Genomic DNA, 20155 nt, shown 5'->3' with positions numbered 1-20155 from the left:
AAACAACTAATGGTAAATCAATAATATTGGTAGGCTCTTGTATTACCATTGGCAGATCTCATTTGCATGCAGATTATTAGACCCTGTCTCCTCAGTCCATTCAAATTGAAACTTTTGCATACTTTACACTTTATACAGGTGAGACAAACTGTGTCAGCAGTTTTTTTGTACAACTTGCACTAAAGTTTTATTGGCAAATAATAGAACTATAATATAATTTCAGGTACTTACAATGGAAGAAAAGCAAAGATTAGCCAAAGAACAAGAACAACAGAGAAATTTTAAGGCACAAACACCACTCACCATGACAACAGATAAACCTGCCCAAAGTAAACAGCAGACTACTAAACCAACCAATCAAGTTAAAGATTTGACATCATCATTAATGAATGCTAACTTAAGGGGAATGCAAACATCTCCTAAATCTGTACCAAATTATCAACAAATGGGTCAAAGTTCATCTAATTATAATGCAAACACTTCAGTGACTTCAAATTATAGTGCAGTGGGACAAAGTGGTAATAGACCAAATTATACAGGTGGTGGCATGATGGGTAATATGGCTTCTTCAGGAGGTCAAGGTCTTGGAAGTAGTAGGCAGTTTGGAGGCCAAGGTCAACAGACAACACAAAAAATGGATCTTTCGGCATTTGACAGTTTACTGCCAACTTCAGCACAACAGAAACCTACAATTAACCAAATGTCATCACCTGCCAGACAAATTAATCCTAGCTCTATGAATTATAGTCCTCAGAATTCCATGATGGGTGGAAATTTAAATGCATATGGTGGTAATTTTAATACAAGTTCAAATACTTATGGGCAGTTTCAGTCTCCTGGAATGCCAAACATGCAAACTGGGACTATGGGATATACCGGACATAATATGGGAGGAGGTGCAATGTTTAATAATCAACCAATTAATACAATGACTGGTCAAAATTCATTTGGTTTACAGCCAATGGGATCACAGCAATTTTCACAGACACAACCTACTAAGAAATTAGGTCAAAGTGACCTTGATGATTTGTTAGGTTAAATATAATGCTATTATTTGTTAAGTTTAATTTATTCTTGTGTATGCTTGTTTTAAAATCATATCATGTTTTGTGATTGACTGAACAGTTACTGTGATTGAGAGATTATTATTAAATATCTAGACTGCAAAGCGGTTCACTTTGATGAACTGTCTGTATTATCAATAAATTTTCAGGTGAAATTTGTATTAGGCACCAACCTTTCATCTTTTTTGGGAAGGAGGCATGTATTTTTTATTTTTAAATAATTTGTTGATTTTTTAGTTTCTTGAATAGAATTGATCTGTTTCAGCAGGGAAGTAAAACAAAATAATAGTTTGTTTCCTTTGAAAATTAGGTAAAAAAAAGATTCAACAGTGAGGTTCAAAAAAATATTATTGTTCCTCTTTGGTATTGAAAATATTTTTTTTTTTTTTTATTATTAAAGTCAGGGGAAAAAATGTTTTTCTGAGAAAAAAACCCATGCCCCCGACAAAAGATGAATGGTTGGAGCCTTATGAAATCAGTTTATCTGTTTAATGTGATCACTTTCACAATTCATTTTTATCTGTTTTATTTAGACACTTTCAGATCTAAATTTTTACAAATGCAAGACTTTTTTTTTTTTTCCTTGTAAAATTTTACATGTAATTTCACAATTTCCGGCAGTGTCAACAATATATTAGTTTGTGATTAGGTCGGTTTATGTGAAACCACTAGTGGTAGGCCCATAATATTTGGTATTCAGTTGTATAAGCATTGGCATGTCCATTTCGATAGAGATTATTTGGCCCGCCCCCTCAGTCAAAAAATGAAAATTTATGTATCAACAACATATAGTTTTTTAAGAAAAATCTATGTGTTTTAAATTAGAGATTTTATGATTTTAAGACAAATTCAAGAAGGTTTTTTGCCGATTTTATGTGCTTTCTATACAAATGTTCCCCTATTATGAAAGACTTCAATCAGCAATATTTCAGATGATAAAAAGAGATAAATGCATTATTTTTTCAATTTTCAGTTATAGTTCAATGAGCCAAAGTTGTATGCAAAATTTTACCAAAATCTGTGACATAGCCCATTTACTGTAACTTGTCGTTTAGGGGGAACATTAATGGTAGGTCAGTGATATTTGGTGTGCAGATGTATTAGCTTTCGCTCATCTTCATTGCAATGGAGATTATTTGGCTCCTCCCCCTCAGTTATGGTCTATTGACTTTGAATATTTTGCATTGTTTACAAGTTAAAAGTTTGTAATTAGATCAGTTTAACATAAACCACTAATATTATGTAAATGATAGATGGTATGCAGTTGCATAAGCATTTGCAATTCTCATTTTCATGGAGATTATATGGCCCCGCCCTATAATCATGGTTCATTGACTTTAAAACATTTGCATATTTTACTAGTTAAAGCTTGTTGTAGGTTAGTTAAAAGGGAACCACTTAAGTCAATGGTATTTGGTATGCAGTTTTATAAGAATTGGCATTTCTCATTTTGATGGAGTTTATTTGGCCCTGCACCTTCAGTCATGGTTTATTGCATAGTTTGCATGTTTAAAAATACCCGTTTTAATTTCAACATTTGCATTTTTTAAATCAAAATTTCAAATGCAAGACATATCTTCTCAACAGTTTATGAAATTTTTGCAAAAAACTGTTGACCGGACAATCTTGATGCATCTAAGAATCTATAGACTTTGAAGTTAAGAATATAATGAGGCCAACTTGATTATCAGAAGTACCAGATTTGTGAATTCATCTGAGTAAGAACCCTGTGATTGAAAAAACGCTCTCAAACATGATTAATTTTCTGCAAAAACTACATAAATTTCTTAAGAAACAATCGGAAACAACTTTTTCAGTAGATTTTATATTCAAGATAATAGAAATTGACACATATATGATACAGATGTTGCTGTGTATATTGTGCTTATTCTGTGCTCCCATTTATTATTTTCTACTTGACATATAAGTTGCACAATATGTTTTAATTCTTCTTTGCATTTTTCATATTAATCGCATACATCTTGACTGATTTTACAAATATATTTCATATAAATTCAAACTGTAAATAGATCTTTTTGTCTATTTTTCCATTTGATATAAGCATTATTTTCTTTGTTATACTTTAATTCAATATATTTATTTCATTGTTATAATATTGCATTAAAATTATCCTTGTCTTTCATTTATTTTTGTTCACATGAAGTTTAATACTCTGTAACTGCTTTTTGGGGATAAGATATATCTCCACTCAAGGCAGTTCAGTTTTTGTTTACCACCATCAAAGAATTATATACCTTGCTTTCCATTCTAGAACTATACAATATATTGAAACATGTGGTATGTAAGTTATTCTTTAGTGTTTTTTTACTTTCCTTGATTTGTGGTCTCATGTGACAAATACCACACAGATCTTTTATTAACTCACCTGGCCTAAAAGGTCTTGTGAGCTATTACCATCACTTGGCGTATCATTGTTCTAAACTTTTTATAAAATCTCCTCCTCTGGAACTGCTGGGCCAAGTGTTAACAATCTTTAACTGAATGTTCCTTAGGGAATATAGCTTAAAAATGATATTTAGGGATATGTTCTATCAACAATCATGACCACCTATGCTAAAAAATAGAACAAAGGTGATAACTGCAGTTTTTGGCTTGTACTTCAAAAACTAAAGCAGTTAGAGCAGTACTGACATGGGGGTATAAAAGATCAACAAGGTCCTATTTAATTTTCAGAAAAATCGGACAATTTACTATTGAAATATTGCCCCTAAAATTTTAGATTTTATGTTTCCGAGTTATGGGGTTTTATTCATTAAAAAGGGGGATTTTCTAGTTTTCAGACAATAACTCAAAAATGATTAGAACAGTTTTCATGAAACTTTGGTGAATTTGTTTATATCTATTGACCTTTCGATTTTTATAAATTTTAGATTTTACTTCTGAGTTATGGGGTTTTGTTCATTAAAAAATGGGGATTTTCCCTTTTACGGACAATTACTCAAAAATGCTTTGAGCAGTTCTCATGAAACTTCGGTGACTGGTTTATATCTATTGAAAAAGCGATGGGCGTTTCATGCGCTCATGGCGCAGCTGTATATTTTGTTTTGTTTTAGACTTATTGGTTGATTGATTTGATTTTTGGTGTTTTAACGCCACTTTTAAGCACCGCTTTTGGGCTATTTCGTGGCGGCCAGTTTTTATTGGTGGAGGAAGCTGGAGAAAACCACCAACCTTCGATAGGAAAACTGACAATCCTAGTCAATTAAGATTGGAGTCGAGTGCACCCGCACAAGCGGGGTTCCAACTCACAACCTCAGTGCTGACTGGCTAGTGATTACAGTAGTAACTACTTAGACCACTCGGCCACCGAGGCCCCTGTTTTAGACTTATTGAGTGTTTGTCAATGAAATCATTTGTCATTTTAGGTAAGGTTGTGGTCTACGTATTTTATACAGTTTATCCATTTCACCTCACTTTTCTGTGTCCAGTTTTAAGTTTAGGAAAGAAAGTATAGGATTATATAGTCCCATTGTCAGAATGGTAGAATTTGTTGAAAGACTTCAAAAGTTTCATTTGCAAATGATCATCGACGGTGTTTGCTGAAATATAGAAGAGAACTACAAGTGGAAGAGGGAACAATTTGATTTGCCTGTAAGATGTGATCTCCTTGGTTCCTTAAATTCTGCCACCGACTATAAAAAATGTGGTATGATTGCCAATGAGACAACTCTCCACAAGAGACCAAATGACACAGAAATTAACAACTATAGGTCCCGGTATGGCCTTCAACAATGAGTAAAACCCATACCGCATAGTCAGCTATAAAAGGCCCGTAAATGACAAATGTAAACCAATTCAAATGAGAAAACTAACAGCCTGATTTATGTACAAAATAATGAACGAAAAACAAATATGATATATAGCAACAAACGACAACTACTGAATTACAGGCTCCTGACTTGGGACAGGCACATACAGAATGTGGCGGGTTTAAACTAGTTTGAAGGCGCGCTAACCCTCCCCTAACCTGGGACAGTGGCGTAAAAGTACAGCACAAGAACAAACTATAATAAAATGCTCCCAGGGCGCAGCTTGATACGACCGCAGAGGTCGAACCCTGAACAGTTGGGGCAAGTATGGACACAACATTCAAGCTTGATACAGCTCTGAATTTGGATTGTGATTAAATATTTGACACAGCATAGGTTTCTGACACAGAATGAATGTGGTCTAAGAACTTAAAAATTTTAAATTGGACATTCACCTATTATGGTCCAATATCCAAAATCTAAATACATGGTTAGATTCAGCATATCAAAGAACCCCAAGAATTCAATTTTTGATGAAATCAAACAAAGTTTAATTTTGGACCCTTTTGACCTCAATGTGGACAAAGTTGATAACGGGGCCCAAATATCTAAATACATGGTTAGATTCAGCATATCAAAGAACCCCATATATTCAATTTTTGATGAAATCAAACAAAGTTTAATTTTGGACCCCGATTTGGACCAACTTGAAAACTGGGCCCATAATCAAAAATCTAAATACATGTTTAGATTCAGCAAATCAAAGTACACTAAAAATTCAATTTTTGTTAAAATCAAACTAAGTTTAATTTTGGACCCTTTGGACCTTAATGTAGACCAATTTGAAAACGGAACCAAAAATTAAGAATCTAAATACACGGTTAGATTCGGCATATCAAAGAACCCCAATAATTAAATTTTTGATGAAATCAAACAGTTAAATTTTGGACCCTTTGGACCTCAATGTGGACCAATTTAAAAACGGGGCCCAAAATCCAAAAACTTAATACATGGTTATATTCAGCATATTAAAGAACCCCAAGAATTCAAGAATAAAACCCCATTGAAATTGATCAAGAAATAAGCAATTTATAAGAAGTATCTTCTTTTGCACAATACTGTGCAATTGAATATTTCTTGCTATTGCGCAATACTGTACAATTGACAATTTCTTGCTATTGCCCAATATTGTGCTATTGGATATTTCTTGCTATTGCACAATACTGTGCAATTGAAGATTTCTTGCTATTGCGCAATACTGTGCAATTGAAGATTTCTTGCTATTGTGCAATACTGTGCAATTGAAAATTTCTTGCTATTGCACAATACTTATTATATAAAAATTTACACATCCTGTTTGGTGTGTATCTCCTACCATATCATTATTATTTGCTTTTAAATATAAATCAGAAATAACCAACTTAAAATGGAAAATTTTAAAAGAAAAAAAAAAGCAAAAAAAAAAAATCCCCCCCCCCAAATTTTTTGAACCTCCTTATGATTCATCACCCCCAAACTCAATCCCAGTCTTCCCTTTGTGGTATGGTACCTTGCAGTACAATTTCAGAGAGATCCATACACTTGAACACAATTTATTGTCTTGAAACTAGAAAAATGCTTATTTTTGGCCCCTTTTTGGCCCCCAATTCCTAAACGTTTCAGGCAATTACCCCCGAACTCAATTCCAGCTTTCCCTTTGTGATATGAAACCTTGTAGTACAATTTCAGAAATATCCAAACACTTACACACAAGTTATTGTCATGAAACTAGAAAAATGCTTGTTTTTTGCCCCTTTTTTGGCCCCTAATTCCTAAAATTTTGAGGCAATTACCCCCAAAATCAATAACAGCCTTCCCTTTGTGATATGGAACCTTGTGGTACAATGTCAGAGAGATCCATACACTTACACACAAGTTATTGTCTGAAAGTTACAAAAATGCTTATTTTTGGCCCCTTTTTGGCCCCTAATTCCTTAACTGTTGGTACCATAACCCCCAAAATCAATCCCAACCTTCCATTCGTGGTATTGAACCTTATGGTAAAATTTCATGGAGATCCATTCACTTAAACTAAAGTTAGAGTGCGAAAACCAATGTGTCTTCGGACGACGATGACGACGACTACGACGACGTCATACCAATATACGACCGCAAATTTTTTTGACAGCTAGTTCAAAGCCAATAACAACTAAAAAAAATCTTACTTAGACTAAAATATCAATCAATACACATCCAACATCCAATGTATTTAGTGTAAAGATGTCATTACCAGTCAGAGAAAAACATGACCTTGTGCAATGCCAAGATACAGGTATCTACAGATTTTAGAGCCATGAATGTGCATATGTATGTAAAAATAATATTTAGTTTGATTTTAATTTACTGATAACAAAATCAATATTAATACCAATAAAAACAATATTCAAAGATCTAATTATAGTGTTGAATTAATAACCTTTTAGAAAAAGTTTATTTAAAGGATCGATAAGTTTACCCGGATCGTATATAAATTTCCCGCCTCGGTAAACAACATCTCCGTAAAAATTAGGATGTGCTATCCCGTTGAAAATAATCTACAGGTACAACCAAACTTCCAAACCAAATCATTATATCTATGGAAGAATTTAGTAAATGTTATAAGTAATTTGTGGTAACAAAATCCCTGACTTAATATTACCAGTAATACATAGATTACGTTCATTGAAACCAAAACGTCACAACAGACACGGGCATAGCGAACGAGTTGTGATAAACACAGTAAGATGGTGCAAAACGAACACCCCTGTCCAAAAAAGGAAAATTAACAATAGAGAACGAAAAATCGTCCCTTTTGTTGTAAATTTTAGTGTATAGTTTCCCTTGAAAAACTGAAATATCTAAATCTAGGAAAGGACAGTTGTTACCGTTTATATTTGATTTCTTTAAAGTAAGTTGCTTTGTGTAAATTTCTGCAGTATATATTTAGAAAATTCTTGATTATTTAACGGAAAAAAATCAAGATAACGATAAGTGTTGTTGAGTTTATCAATTAAATGCAATTTTAAAAGACGGGTCTTTACTGAGTTTGGCCTTAAACCGTGATTCATAACAGTACAAGAACAAGTCTGCTATTAAACAGATCCAACTGCCTATAATTAATATAAGATGTGAGCTCCTCAATTCATTTAATTCTGCCACTATGTCTTTAATATATGAGCTCCTTGGTTTCTTAAATTCTGCCACCAACTGCCTATAATATGTGAGCTCCTCAGTTCATTTAATTCTACCACGATGTCTGTAAGATGTGAGCTCCTTAGTTCATAAAATTCTGCCACCAACTGCTTACAAGATGTGAGCTGCTTAGTTCTTTGCCAAGTCCTGATTCCAACTACCTGTAAAATATGAGCTCCTTAGTTCTTTGCTAAGACCTGCCATCAACTACCTGTAAGATGTGATCTCCTTAGTTCTTTGAAAAGTCCTGCCACCAACTGTTAAGATGAAGTACTGAGGTCAGTATAGTTTGAAATCACCGTTTCTATTATATGTTGATAAATCTTCCCTATGATGTTTGTCTCATGTATACCCATATCTTTTCCGAACCAATGCACATCCATCAAGGTATAACATCTGTAAGCGAGGGTTTCAATTTGTTACATTCTTTCTGTACTTTGTATCCTTCCTTCACTAAAGAGCATAAGCTTTAGATTGTAAAATAATAACTCGTCGATTATGATTTCGTTGGGTAAAGTATAATGCATGTACACATGAGTTTATAGTGATTGACCTATACTTTATTTTAAAGACATATCTCAATTGAATATTAATTGATTTATCATCATACAAAAATAAAAAAATGAATATACGACTGAGCTATATGCATATCTGCTTTTAATACAACTGAACTATCTGCTTTTAATACAACTGAGCTATATGTATATCTGCTTTTAATACAACTGAGCTATCTGCATAAAATTGAGAATGGAGATTGTGTCAAAGAGACAACAACCCGACCAAAGAGCAGAAAACAGCTGAAGGCCACCAATGGGTCTTCAACACAGCGAGAAAATCTCTCACCCGGAGGCGGGCTTCAGCTGGCCCCTAAACAAGAATGTATACTAGTTCACTATAAATGAACTTAAATTTAAAAAACATACAAGATTAACAAAGGCCAGACTTGGGACAGGCCCATAAATGCGGCGGGGTTAAACATGTTTTGTGAGATCTCAACCCTCCCCTATACCTCTAGCCAATGTAGAATAAACAAACACACAGCAATACGCACAGTAAAACTCAGTTTAAAACAAGTCCCGAGTCCGATGTCAGAATAGGTAACAAAAGAAACTAAGAAAAATGACAATGATACATAAATTAACAAAGGACTACTAGTATAGTAACTGACATGCCAGCTCCAGACCTCAATTAAACCGATTGAAAGATTATGTCTTCATCATATGAAAATCTCAAGCACAATCCCTCCCGTTAGGGGTTTAGTATCATACCATCATAAAATATATGAGAAGAACATAACCCGCATCATGCCAACAACTGGTTTTAGAATAAATGTGTGCATTTCCGATACAAAGACCCTATGAGTGAATCAATATTAATACCAAAATATGCCATCTTTAATGACCTGACAACAGTATCGTAACTATATCCCTTCTGAATAAGTCTGTTTAAAGGTTTGGTTAGCTTTTGAGGTGAATGTCGACATTTTTGTGCTTTGTATAGAATATTACCATTAAAGATTGGATGTGAAATACCAGAACGTATATCTGCTTTTAATACATCTGAGCCATCTGCATGTCTGCCGTTGTCGGGTATGTTATTTATTAAGTTAGTTTAGAAACAATTCATAAAATAAACTGCAGCTGATGTTACAATTACTCAGTCTCAGGATTTTTGCAACTGGTCCTTTCAAATGCTTTCTTCATTTTATTTGATGTAAATATCAACAAGGATGTTCAATGAATTGTTACAAACAGAATTTGTAAAATAATACATTTAATGAAAGGATACATGCTTTATCAATTTAATTTCTCTTTCCATTCGACTATCTTAAATATTGCAGGTAGAATAAAATTCCTTTTTCGCCGCTTTTCTGTATATCTATTACTAAATTAAAATCCGAAAAAAGGTGGGTCACCTGTTTTTTTACCTAGAACATTTTCATGATCTGTTGAAATAACAAGGGAGTTGATGTGGAATTTCTGCTTTGAGCTTAACATATTTACTTCCACAGTTTAAATAATTTACATGTAAATTTTACTATTACAAAGAAAAAGTATGATGAAGGTCAATTTTCCTTAGATCAGATCGAACATTTCACGTGATACATACATGTATTAGACTTTAATGTACAGTTTAATAACCATATTTTCCAATCGATTATATTACCGATGAATACTTCTATAAATCGATTTGTGTGTAAACGTTTTTTACACTACAAATTTATTTTAACAATATTGGGGTATGTATAAAGATAAATCAATCATGTGTGTTACTTAATCATGATGCCTTAGTTACCCTGAAAATTCGGGGTGAAATAGAGGGCGTGGGAAATGCTTTTAAAAACTTGTACTAAATTTACAACAAATAACCTAATTGGTCAGGTAACCTGGTCATATATTGTTTACACAGACTTAAAACTACATGTCCTATCGTATCGGGCTTAGCTAGGATTTAATATCTGCAAACACTTAGTCAATATAAGATTTGTTAATTACACAACATATTGTTGATTATAATACAAAAAGAATATACGAGGTGACAAACAAAATGAAACAGCTGAATTAAAAATTACATGTACATTGTACCTACCAGGAAAACTTTATTTTGTTCAGTTGTTTATATTTTTGATGAAATTATCTTTTATCATAATCAGGGACATATATAATGTCTTATGGACAGGGGATCATAGCGTGTTTGTGGTCCCAGAACAGCAATCGGGTTCAAAGAAAATTCCCGGGACCCCAATTTAGCATTTTAATTTTAATTGTTTGTGTTTTTTTCCTTGCATAAGAACTTGAATTAAACACTGAATTTCCACGATTTAGAAACATTCTGCATGGTGTAAATTTATCTCACAACACGCATACATTTTGTTGTTGGTTGTTTGTTTATTAAAACGTTTACCGGGACATTTTCCGTGCATTTAGGTCGCGAAAACTTTTAAACCATCAAATCGTCGGACCGATGGGTAGGTGCTCATTTATATCAAGTGGGTCGACCAGGATGAAGAGTGGGAAATAAAAGAACAACAAGTGGACAAAGAGGATATAAAGGATAGGGGCTGAATTTTAGCGATCGGATTAATTTAATTGCATAGCTTAAAATGTTTTAAACATTATCTTACCTTTCACAATACTTACCTTGAGACAATATTATTCCTCGATTTCCAAGAGAAATGTTGTTGATAGTTGCCCCCAGACAGACAATAATGAAGTGATACTGAATAAACATCACTCCTATAACTGGTCATCTGGGGGCCGTCGGGGCGTCTATCCTCACTCTGCTAGCACACATTCCCATGTGCGACTGCGCGACCGCTTTGAGAGGACAAAACAACCCCTCCAGCCAAAATAGAACTTGTGTACGCTTCTGCCAGCCGGCAGTTGGTCCGAAAGAGGCATACGCTCACTTTCGGATAGGCCCGAGACTACATGAAAATAGTCCCGAGCCAGTTTCGTTATCTCAAACGCCACATCATGGTTTGTGTGTTCGAAGTAAGCGGCTGACGAGCGTCGACCCTAAGTATCTAGTACTCAAGGATTTAACAACACTGGCGAATTAATCAGGAAATTTTATTTTATATCAACTGATAATCTTTCGGATCATTAAGACCTTTACATACAAGTTAACCAATAAAGTAGAAAGGAATCGAAAATTTTGCTGAGTCAAATAGAACACAACTATTCATTAAATAGTTTAACCGATATTCGCTGTAATGACTACTGCACCGGTGGAAATTATACTCTTAACTTGTAATGCAAATCGATTTTAAAATAAATGTTCGCAAATCTTTAAAATCTCCTACTTTTTCTACGTCAAATACAAAGTCGTTTGAAATAGTTTTTATCTAGGTGGGCCATTTAATATCTGAATTTCATAGACAAATTTCGAATTGATAGTTTGATCTATTTTAAAAGACAGGTTTATATATGGCATCACATGCCTCTGAATGAAATAATTTCGATTAAATGATTTTTCCCAGTAAAGGTTTCAGAATAAAACTATTTGAACGAGGAAATTGTCGCACAAACAGATGTTTGAAAATTACTTGTAAAACAAGAAGTTCGGAAATAGTTGTCTCCTTTCATAAATGCTGTTCATTGATAAACCTGACTATAACAATACCAATTAACTTTCCCTGATCACCAGCTAACCTTGTCATATCAAACTCAATTTCTATAAATTTGTCAATAATTTCAAAAAACAATTCTTTTGGCCTATGTTATTTCTATTTTGATTGCGTCGGCAGGTTTTTGTTATTAGTAACCTGTTTGAGCTATTTATATACTTAACGTCATTCTATTAAATCAATAATCCACGTGGTTACAGGAGATAATTTTCTTAATATTTTTTAAAAGAATCAGTTTAATTCGATATTTTTTTTTAATACTCATTTAAAAATAACAAAACAAAACAGGAAACAGGAAAAACTGGTATATTATGCAATGAATCAAGCAATTAAACGGCATTACCTTGCATTGTGCAATCGTCGTATATGCATCTTTTATTTATACATGTAAAAATTAGGAGAATGGTACGTAGGATTGTAATCTATTCTGAGAATCATTCCTAGGGTAGAAAATCCTTAGTATTTAGAAAAATTCAAAGTTTTTTAAACAGTTAATTTATAATTATGACCATATCAATGATAATTAATGTCAACACAGAAGTGCTGACGACTTGACTTGTGACTCGTCGTCCGAAGACACATTGGTTTTCGCACTCTAACTTTAGTTTAAGTGAATGGATCTCTATGAAATTTTACCATAAGGTTCAATACCACAAAAGGAAGGTTGGGATTGATTTTGGGGGTTATGGTACCAATAGTTAAGGAATTAGGGGCCAAAAATAAGCATTTTTGTAACTTGCAGACATAACTTGTGTGTTAGTGTATGGATCTCTCTGATATTGTACCACAAGGTTCCATATCACAAAGGGAATACTGGGATTGATTTTGGGGGTAATTGCCTCAAAATTTTAGGAATTAGGGGACAAAAAAGGGACAAAAAACAAGCATTTTTCTAGTTTCATGACAATAACTTGTGTGTAAGTGTATGGATCTTTCTGAAATTGTACTACAAGGTTCCATATCACAATGGGAAAGCGTGAATTGAGTTTGGGGGTAATTACCCAAAACGTTTAGGAAAAAGGGGCCAAAAATAAGCATTTTTCTAGTTTCCAGAGAATAACTTGTGTTCTAGTGTATGGATCTCTCTGAAATTGTACTGCAAGGTACCATACCACAAAGGGAAGGCTGGGATTGATTTTGGGGGTAATTGCCTCAAAGTTTTAGGAATTAGGGGCCAAAAATGGGCAAAAAAGAAGCATTTTTCTTGTTTCAGGACAATAACTTGTGTGTAAGTGTATGGATCTTTATGAAATTGTACTACAAGGTTCCATATCACAAAGGGAAAGCTGGAATTGAGTTTGGGGGTAATTGCCATAAACGATTAGGAATTTGGGGCCAAAAAGGGGCCTAAAAACAAGCATTTTTCTAGTTTCCAGACAATAACTTGTGTTCAAGTGTATGGATCTCTCTGAAATTGTACTGCAAGGTACCATATCACAAAGGGAAGGCTGGGATTGAGTTTGAGGGTGATGAATCATAAGGGGGTTCAAAAAATTTGGGGGAAGGATTTTTTTTTTTCCTTTTTTCTTTTTTTTTTCTTTAAAATTTTCCATTGTAAATTGGTTATTTCTGATTTATATATAAAAGCAAATAATAATGATATGGTTTGAATAGGAAAATTAAACATTTTTAAGTTCTTAGACCACATTCATTCTGTGTCAGAAACCTATGCTGTGTCAAATATTTAATCACAATCCAAATTCAGTGCTGTATCAAGCTTGAATGTTGTGTCCATACTTGCCCCAACTGTTTAGGGTTCGACCTCTGCGGTCGTATCAAGCTGCGCCTAGCGGAGCATTTTATTCTATATTTTTAGAAGAGAAATTGTCTTTTTAAATAATTTTTATACGCTCGTTTACGGGACGTATTATGGTATACCGTTGTCCGTCTGTCCGTCCGTCCGTCTGTCCGTCGTCAACATGTCGGACATTAACTCAAAAATGCTTTTACCAATTTGCATAAAACTTTGGTGAATTGTTTATATTTATTGACGTGAGCTCCCTTTCGTTTTTTATAAAATTCAGATTTTACGTTTCCGAGTTATGGGGTTTTATTCATTAAAAAAAGGGGGATTTTCCAGTTTTCGGACAATAAGTAAAGAATGCTTTCACCAACTTGCAAGAAATTGTGGTGAATTGTTTATATCTATTGCTATGAGCTCCCTTTCGATTTTTATAAATTTTAGATTTTACGTTTCCGAGTTACAGGGTTTTATTCATAAAAAAGGGGGGATTTTCCAGTTTTCAGACAAAAACTCAAATGAGCTTTCAGCAATTCTTATGAAACTTTGGTCCTTGATTTTTTTCCATGGAATTGTATATTTAAAAGGAAAGAAAACGCGGCTCGAGATCAATCGGGACTCCTGCGGAGCGATAATTCATGTTTGTTTCGGTCGGAAGTATGATAAATAATACAACGAATCATAACGAAGGTCCATTTCCTGTTATATTTATCGGTCATCTAAATTAAGAGAGTCATCTTCCTTGGGAAGATATAAAGGAGGACAAGTTGCTTTCTTTAAAAAAGAAATGCAATCGTGAACCTAAATGTCTTTTTTGGTTTATAAGATCAGATAATTGTTATACAAAGATGCATAATTTACCCCATTTTTGTACGACCGCAACAAATTTTGCGGTCGTATATTGGTATCACGTCGTCGTGACATTTGGTTTCCGGACAATAACTTTAGTAAATGTAAATAGAAATCTATGAAATTTAAACACAAGGTTTATAACCACAAAAGGAAGATTGGGATTGATTTTGGGGGTTATAGTCCTAACAGTTTAGGAATTAGGGGCCAAAAAGGGGCCCACATAAGCATTTTTCTACTTTCCAGACAATAACTTGTGGAACGGTGTATGGATCTCTCTGAAATTATACCACAAGTTTCCTTGCCACAAAGGGATGGTTAGGATTGGCTTTGGGGGTTATGGCTCAAACGGTTTAGAAATTAGGGGCAAAAAAGTGGGAAAAACAAGTGTTTCCTGGTTAATGGACAATTAATAAAAAGTACAATGTAATGTTTGGATTACCTCCTTTACACTACTTTTAAATTATGTATAAAGAAATGTTGTATTGTCTTGAGGTGATTAGCTGTCAATTTATTTTTAGATGTTACTATTTAAAAATGCTGATAAAGGAATATTAATTTTAGCCATGATTATGTATGTCATTTTCTATTTTAAGACTTTTATGATGTATTTAAATGGGTAATTATGGTTGCAAACTCGTATGGAAATTTGAATTGAGATTACGACCATATATCTTGAGGGAAAGAATTTTTTTTTTGGAAAAAGGGGGGAGGGTAAAAAAATAATTGTGAGGGGGGGGGGCAATTTTTTCTCATTTCAGATTTCAGAAATTAAAAAGAAAATTTCTTCAAATTATATTTTTTGCAAAAAAAAAGGGGGGTGGGTAATGTTTTTTTTTTTTTTTTTTTGGGGGGGGGGGGCAATTCGCACCAGCATAGTGTATTGCATAAAAGCAAAAAAAAGGGGGGTAATTTTTTTTTTTGGGGGGGGGGGGGTCAATTCGCAACAGCAACAGCATAGTGTATTGCACAAAAGCAAAAAATTGAATATAACCAATTCTAAGTTCTTTGACTACAGTTATTCTGTGTCAGAAACCTATTATGTGTCAAATATTTAATTACAATCCAAATTCAGAACTGTATCAAGCGCGAATATTGTGTCCATTCTTGTCCCAACTGTTCAGGGTTGGACCTCTGCGGTCGTATCCAGCTGCGCTCGGCGAAACAATTTATTTTCCATATAATATGCTACAACAGAAAAACTGATATGGATTCCCAATGAAACTGCTGTTCAATGTTGGTCATAACTTTCTTGTTAAATAAATAATTTCTCTCTCTCTCTCTCTCTCTCTCTCTCTCTCTCTCTCTCTCTCTCTCTCTCTCTCTCCCGACAGATAACATTACAAAATGCTAGGTTGGAGTCAACCACTGTGACTGACTGTATATTCCATTCTGATGTGCTGTTTTGGAAATTAGAGCTAGCTTTCTGTCTAAAGTCGACATGTATAAATGTAATTTTTCAAAAGAAATGTAAAGAAATGAATCATCATTATTTGATGCTGTAACCAGTTTTAAAAATAATTCCAACACTTCAGTTATATTCTTATTTGTTAATCCCGCACTAAAACCCTTCTATAAAACCAATTACGCTGTATGCTTGATCTCAATTTATTTTTACCTAAGACAACAAACTCCAAGAGTAAAACAATTTGAAACCTCCACTTAAATATGTTTGTTCAAACAAATCTCACTTTTTCATTTCATAACTTGTCCTATTGTAAATTAGCTAAAATATTATGAAATCGTTTATTTTTTTTATACGGTTGTGTGACAGACAGAGGTAAGCAGGAATAAAAGCGTATTCAGTAACGCTTATGTCCAGTGAGCAATTTAAAAATAAGTTGTTACCAAATTGTGCTATTTTTTTGCTTATGAATACAAGCGTTTTCTATCGTCTAATTTGTAAAGTTGTCGTCATATTTCCCGCCAAAACACTCTTAGGCCTCTGTCAACTAGATCCTCTACATTCGCGTATGAATACAGATTGCCTCAACTCCTTGAAAATAAATTGATGGAATTCCCAGAAACTTGCACTGATTCTTCTTTAGGTTGGACATGAAGTTGTGCACCTGCTACTTCAACTTTTAGTCTGATTTTGTGTGGGTGCGTGTTTAGGAGAAGACGTGGAGTGCATGTCACAAACTCGACCTCAAAACAAATATTATTCAGTGTGTCTGTTTATCGTTTGATATCAATGGAATTATTCTAAGGACGCATATTCATCTATGAATTGTTTCGATATAACATATAATTTCTGCATTTAACACACCCAAATAGGGCCTTTAAAATTTAGTCGCAATTTATAGGGTTAACCTGCATTTTTAAATAAGATTAACTATGGTTTCTTTATATAAACAAAAGGAAGTTGTGGTGTAATTGCCAATTAGACAACTCTCCAACAGAGACCAAATGACGTAGAACTAAAGTTAACAAAAATATGTTACAGTACGGCCTTCAAACATGAGCAAAACCCATACATTGTACCCTAAAGTAAGCTATAAAAGGCCTCGAAATGACAAGTGAAAAACAATTCATACGAGAAAACTAACTGCCTGGTGTCATCAAGTTGTATTTAATTATTGCTTTTGTTTCTTTAGTTATATCTTGATAAAAATGTGGATACTTAATTACTATAAATAGAAATTCTTTATCTTATCTATGACTGCATCTATCATCACCCAGTCTCTATAAAGACATTCGTTATTTTATCTCTTACCCTGTATTAGTATTTCACCACTGATATTGCAAATGCAAATCCGTTATCACAGACCTCACGCCTAAGCATTTAATTATTCTTTCAGAATCGTCATTACATCGCTAAAAAATGATAACGTAAAAAAAAAATAAAATGTTTCGTTGTGGCATCTTATATCTGCATTTTACGCATCTCAACGATTCCATTGTTCAGTTTGTTTTTCTTTATTTGTTCTATGTAATCTGTATTAATTTGTATTTTGATAACGACAAATGGAAGTTTGTTACGATATTTTACCAATTAAATATATATATAAGGGAGCTGCCATTTGATTTTTATGGGGGGGGGGGGGGGGGGGCTAGGATGAAATATTTGTCCTGCTTTTTTTTTATTTGTAATCTCTGTCCTGCCTTTTTATTTTTCACTCTATTCGGTCCTGCCTTTTTTTTTAGTTTATCCTGACTTTTTTTTACATAAATTGTCATCCTGCCTTTTTTTTTTACAAAGTGTCTCATCCTGCCTTTTTTTTTACCGAAAACTCCTGTCCTGCCTATTTTTTTCAAATTTCATCCTATTCATTATCTTATCTCTTACTGTATCTATCATCACTCAATCTCTATAAAAGACTATCGTTATTTTATCTCTGACCCTGTATTAGTATTTCACTCCTGCTAATGCATAATTTATGCATAATCAACTTTTCTATTATCCGCATCTCAGACATCAAGTCCTAAAATTTAATTATTCTTTCAGAATCATCATCATACCGCTAAAAATGTTTATTAAAAAATGAAACGTTTCGATCGTTGTAGCATCTCATATCTGCATTTTACACATCTCAACGATTTTTTAAGGTTCAGTTTGTTTTCTTTTATATATTTTCTTTTTATTTCAATTTGTATTTTGATAACATAAAAGATATTTTGTTCCAATAATGCCTTTTCGACCTTTGTTTGCAATAAACTTTTAATAAAAAGTCATATTAAAATAGACTTCGTTCGTCAAGTTTGCGAAAGGTTCATCCGGATTACAAAACAAAAAATACTGTGGTTTGATTTTTTGCGTGAACCCCCTTAAGGGTTCACGCTAAAGGGGGTTCACGCTTATATATTGGCGAGTTTTGGAAGTGTCTATGGGCCACTCGATATCCTCGAAATCACGATTCTCCGAACGTCTCGAAAATTTTCCATCATTTACATAGGTAGTTATTTATGTCTTTGATACGGTCCCTCTATGGATAGGCTACAACGTTACATTGTATATATCAACAATCCGACAAACGGTTCATATGTAGATTTGAAAGTAAAACAATAAAGACTAGGTTGCATTCTAAAAATCATTTATATGTTAGAACCTATTTACCTTTTGACAAAACATATATGTTTTTAATAATGTGAATGTTCATTAAATATCAAGTATAATGATATAATTCATGCTTTGAGACGGTCCCTCTACGCGTTGTGTGTGTTGTATTTAATAAACCTGGGAATAGTTTACTGATATACAATGACCCAGAATAAATTGATTATTTCTGAACGTTTATCATTTGATATTTAGTATTTCAATCATAGCATGAGAAAATGACGGAAAGAATGAAGAAAATTAAGAAAACGATATTTTTGTTAAAAATATTTATCTTAGGTCGGAAACACGTACAGTGGTCGGAAAGCAGAAAGATAATCAAACAAAAGGATTTTTCTGTAAAAAAATATCTAATTTCATTAATAGATACTACCAGACTAAGAGAATATTCATTGTTAAAGTAAAACTGAGACTGAATTTATTCCTAGTAGTTATAGAATATAATTAAAATAGTTATGTATACGTCTCACAGGTTTGATCAGTCATTACATTGATGAAAATTATATGTAACGTATGAGCACCAATGAGGAGGGATGCGTACCCAAAGTTAGCTAAATATCTAAATTTTAAACGGTCGTGAATGAAAAAAAATCTTTCGTGGTTTCAATTCACAAGGATTTTAAATCCATGTCACAAAAAACGTAATTAATATTTACAATAATCATAACAAAATTTAATTACTATCATAATGTTAATTATTTTTTTTATTTTTTTTTTATTTCTTTTATTAGTTCAACCTTATAGCATCTAAATATTTGTACTATGGTACGGTTTTGAAAATTGTATTCATTGTGTTGGTCAGCTATCCTACACGTCTTGATTCATTATAGATTATTACATGTCATTTTCCATATCGTCCCTGGTATCAGCCCTAGACTCCCATATCAAGCCAGAGGGCTTGATATGGGTCGTGAGCTGATACCAGGGACGATATGGAAAATGACATGTAATAATCTATTTATCACATATTTTCAAGCAAGAGAAAAAAGATAGCATATACCAAATTATGTTTGATATTTTCAACAAAAATTCAAAAAAACATTTAACGAAATAAATTTAAAAAATGTATCACAGTGAGTTAACATCCCAGTGAGTAAACATAGTTTTGTGAAAAGTTTAACAAATAATTAACAATAAATATATTAATTCTCAGAATTGTAAATATTAAACGACTTAAAGTGTTACATTTCCAATTAATGCTGACGAAGAATACACCATATCGCTACTATGATTTGGATATGTTCCGCTTGAACTTTCGATGTCATACAACAATCACTTTTTCATTGTGGCGTCATACATTTTCTAAATTCTTTATGACGTCCAAATTTTACGGGA

The 20155-nt window shown here is 33.3% G+C and overlaps 1 protein-coding gene across 5 annotated transcripts in view; it reads left to right on the top strand.

The window, feature by feature from the left end:
* The window catches only part of LOC127704255 (SCY1-like protein 2), a 41311-nt gene extending 38104 nt beyond the window's left edge, over positions 1–3207 (top strand). For all 5 annotated transcript variants that reach the window (XM_052208218.1, XM_052208220.1, XM_052208217.1 and 2 more), the window contains one exon: positions 224–3207. In XM_052208218.1, coding sequence (XP_052064178.1) covers positions 224–1039 — 816 coding nt within the window. In that variant the 3' untranslated portion in view covers positions 1040–3207. The remainder of the gene's footprint in view (positions 1–223) is intronic.
* Positions 3208–20155: the final 16948 nt, after the last annotated feature.

This window comes from Mytilus californianus, unplaced genomic scaffold, assembly GCF_021869535.1.
Source record: "Mytilus californianus isolate M0D057914Y unplaced genomic scaffold, xbMytCali1.0.p SCAF_6, whole genome shotgun sequence".
NCBI classification, from domain to species: Eukaryota; Metazoa; Mollusca; class Bivalvia; order Mytilida; family Mytilidae; genus Mytilus; species Mytilus californianus.
Note: the sequence above shows the minus strand (reverse complement) of the source record. Positions and strands in the feature narration are given on the sequence as shown.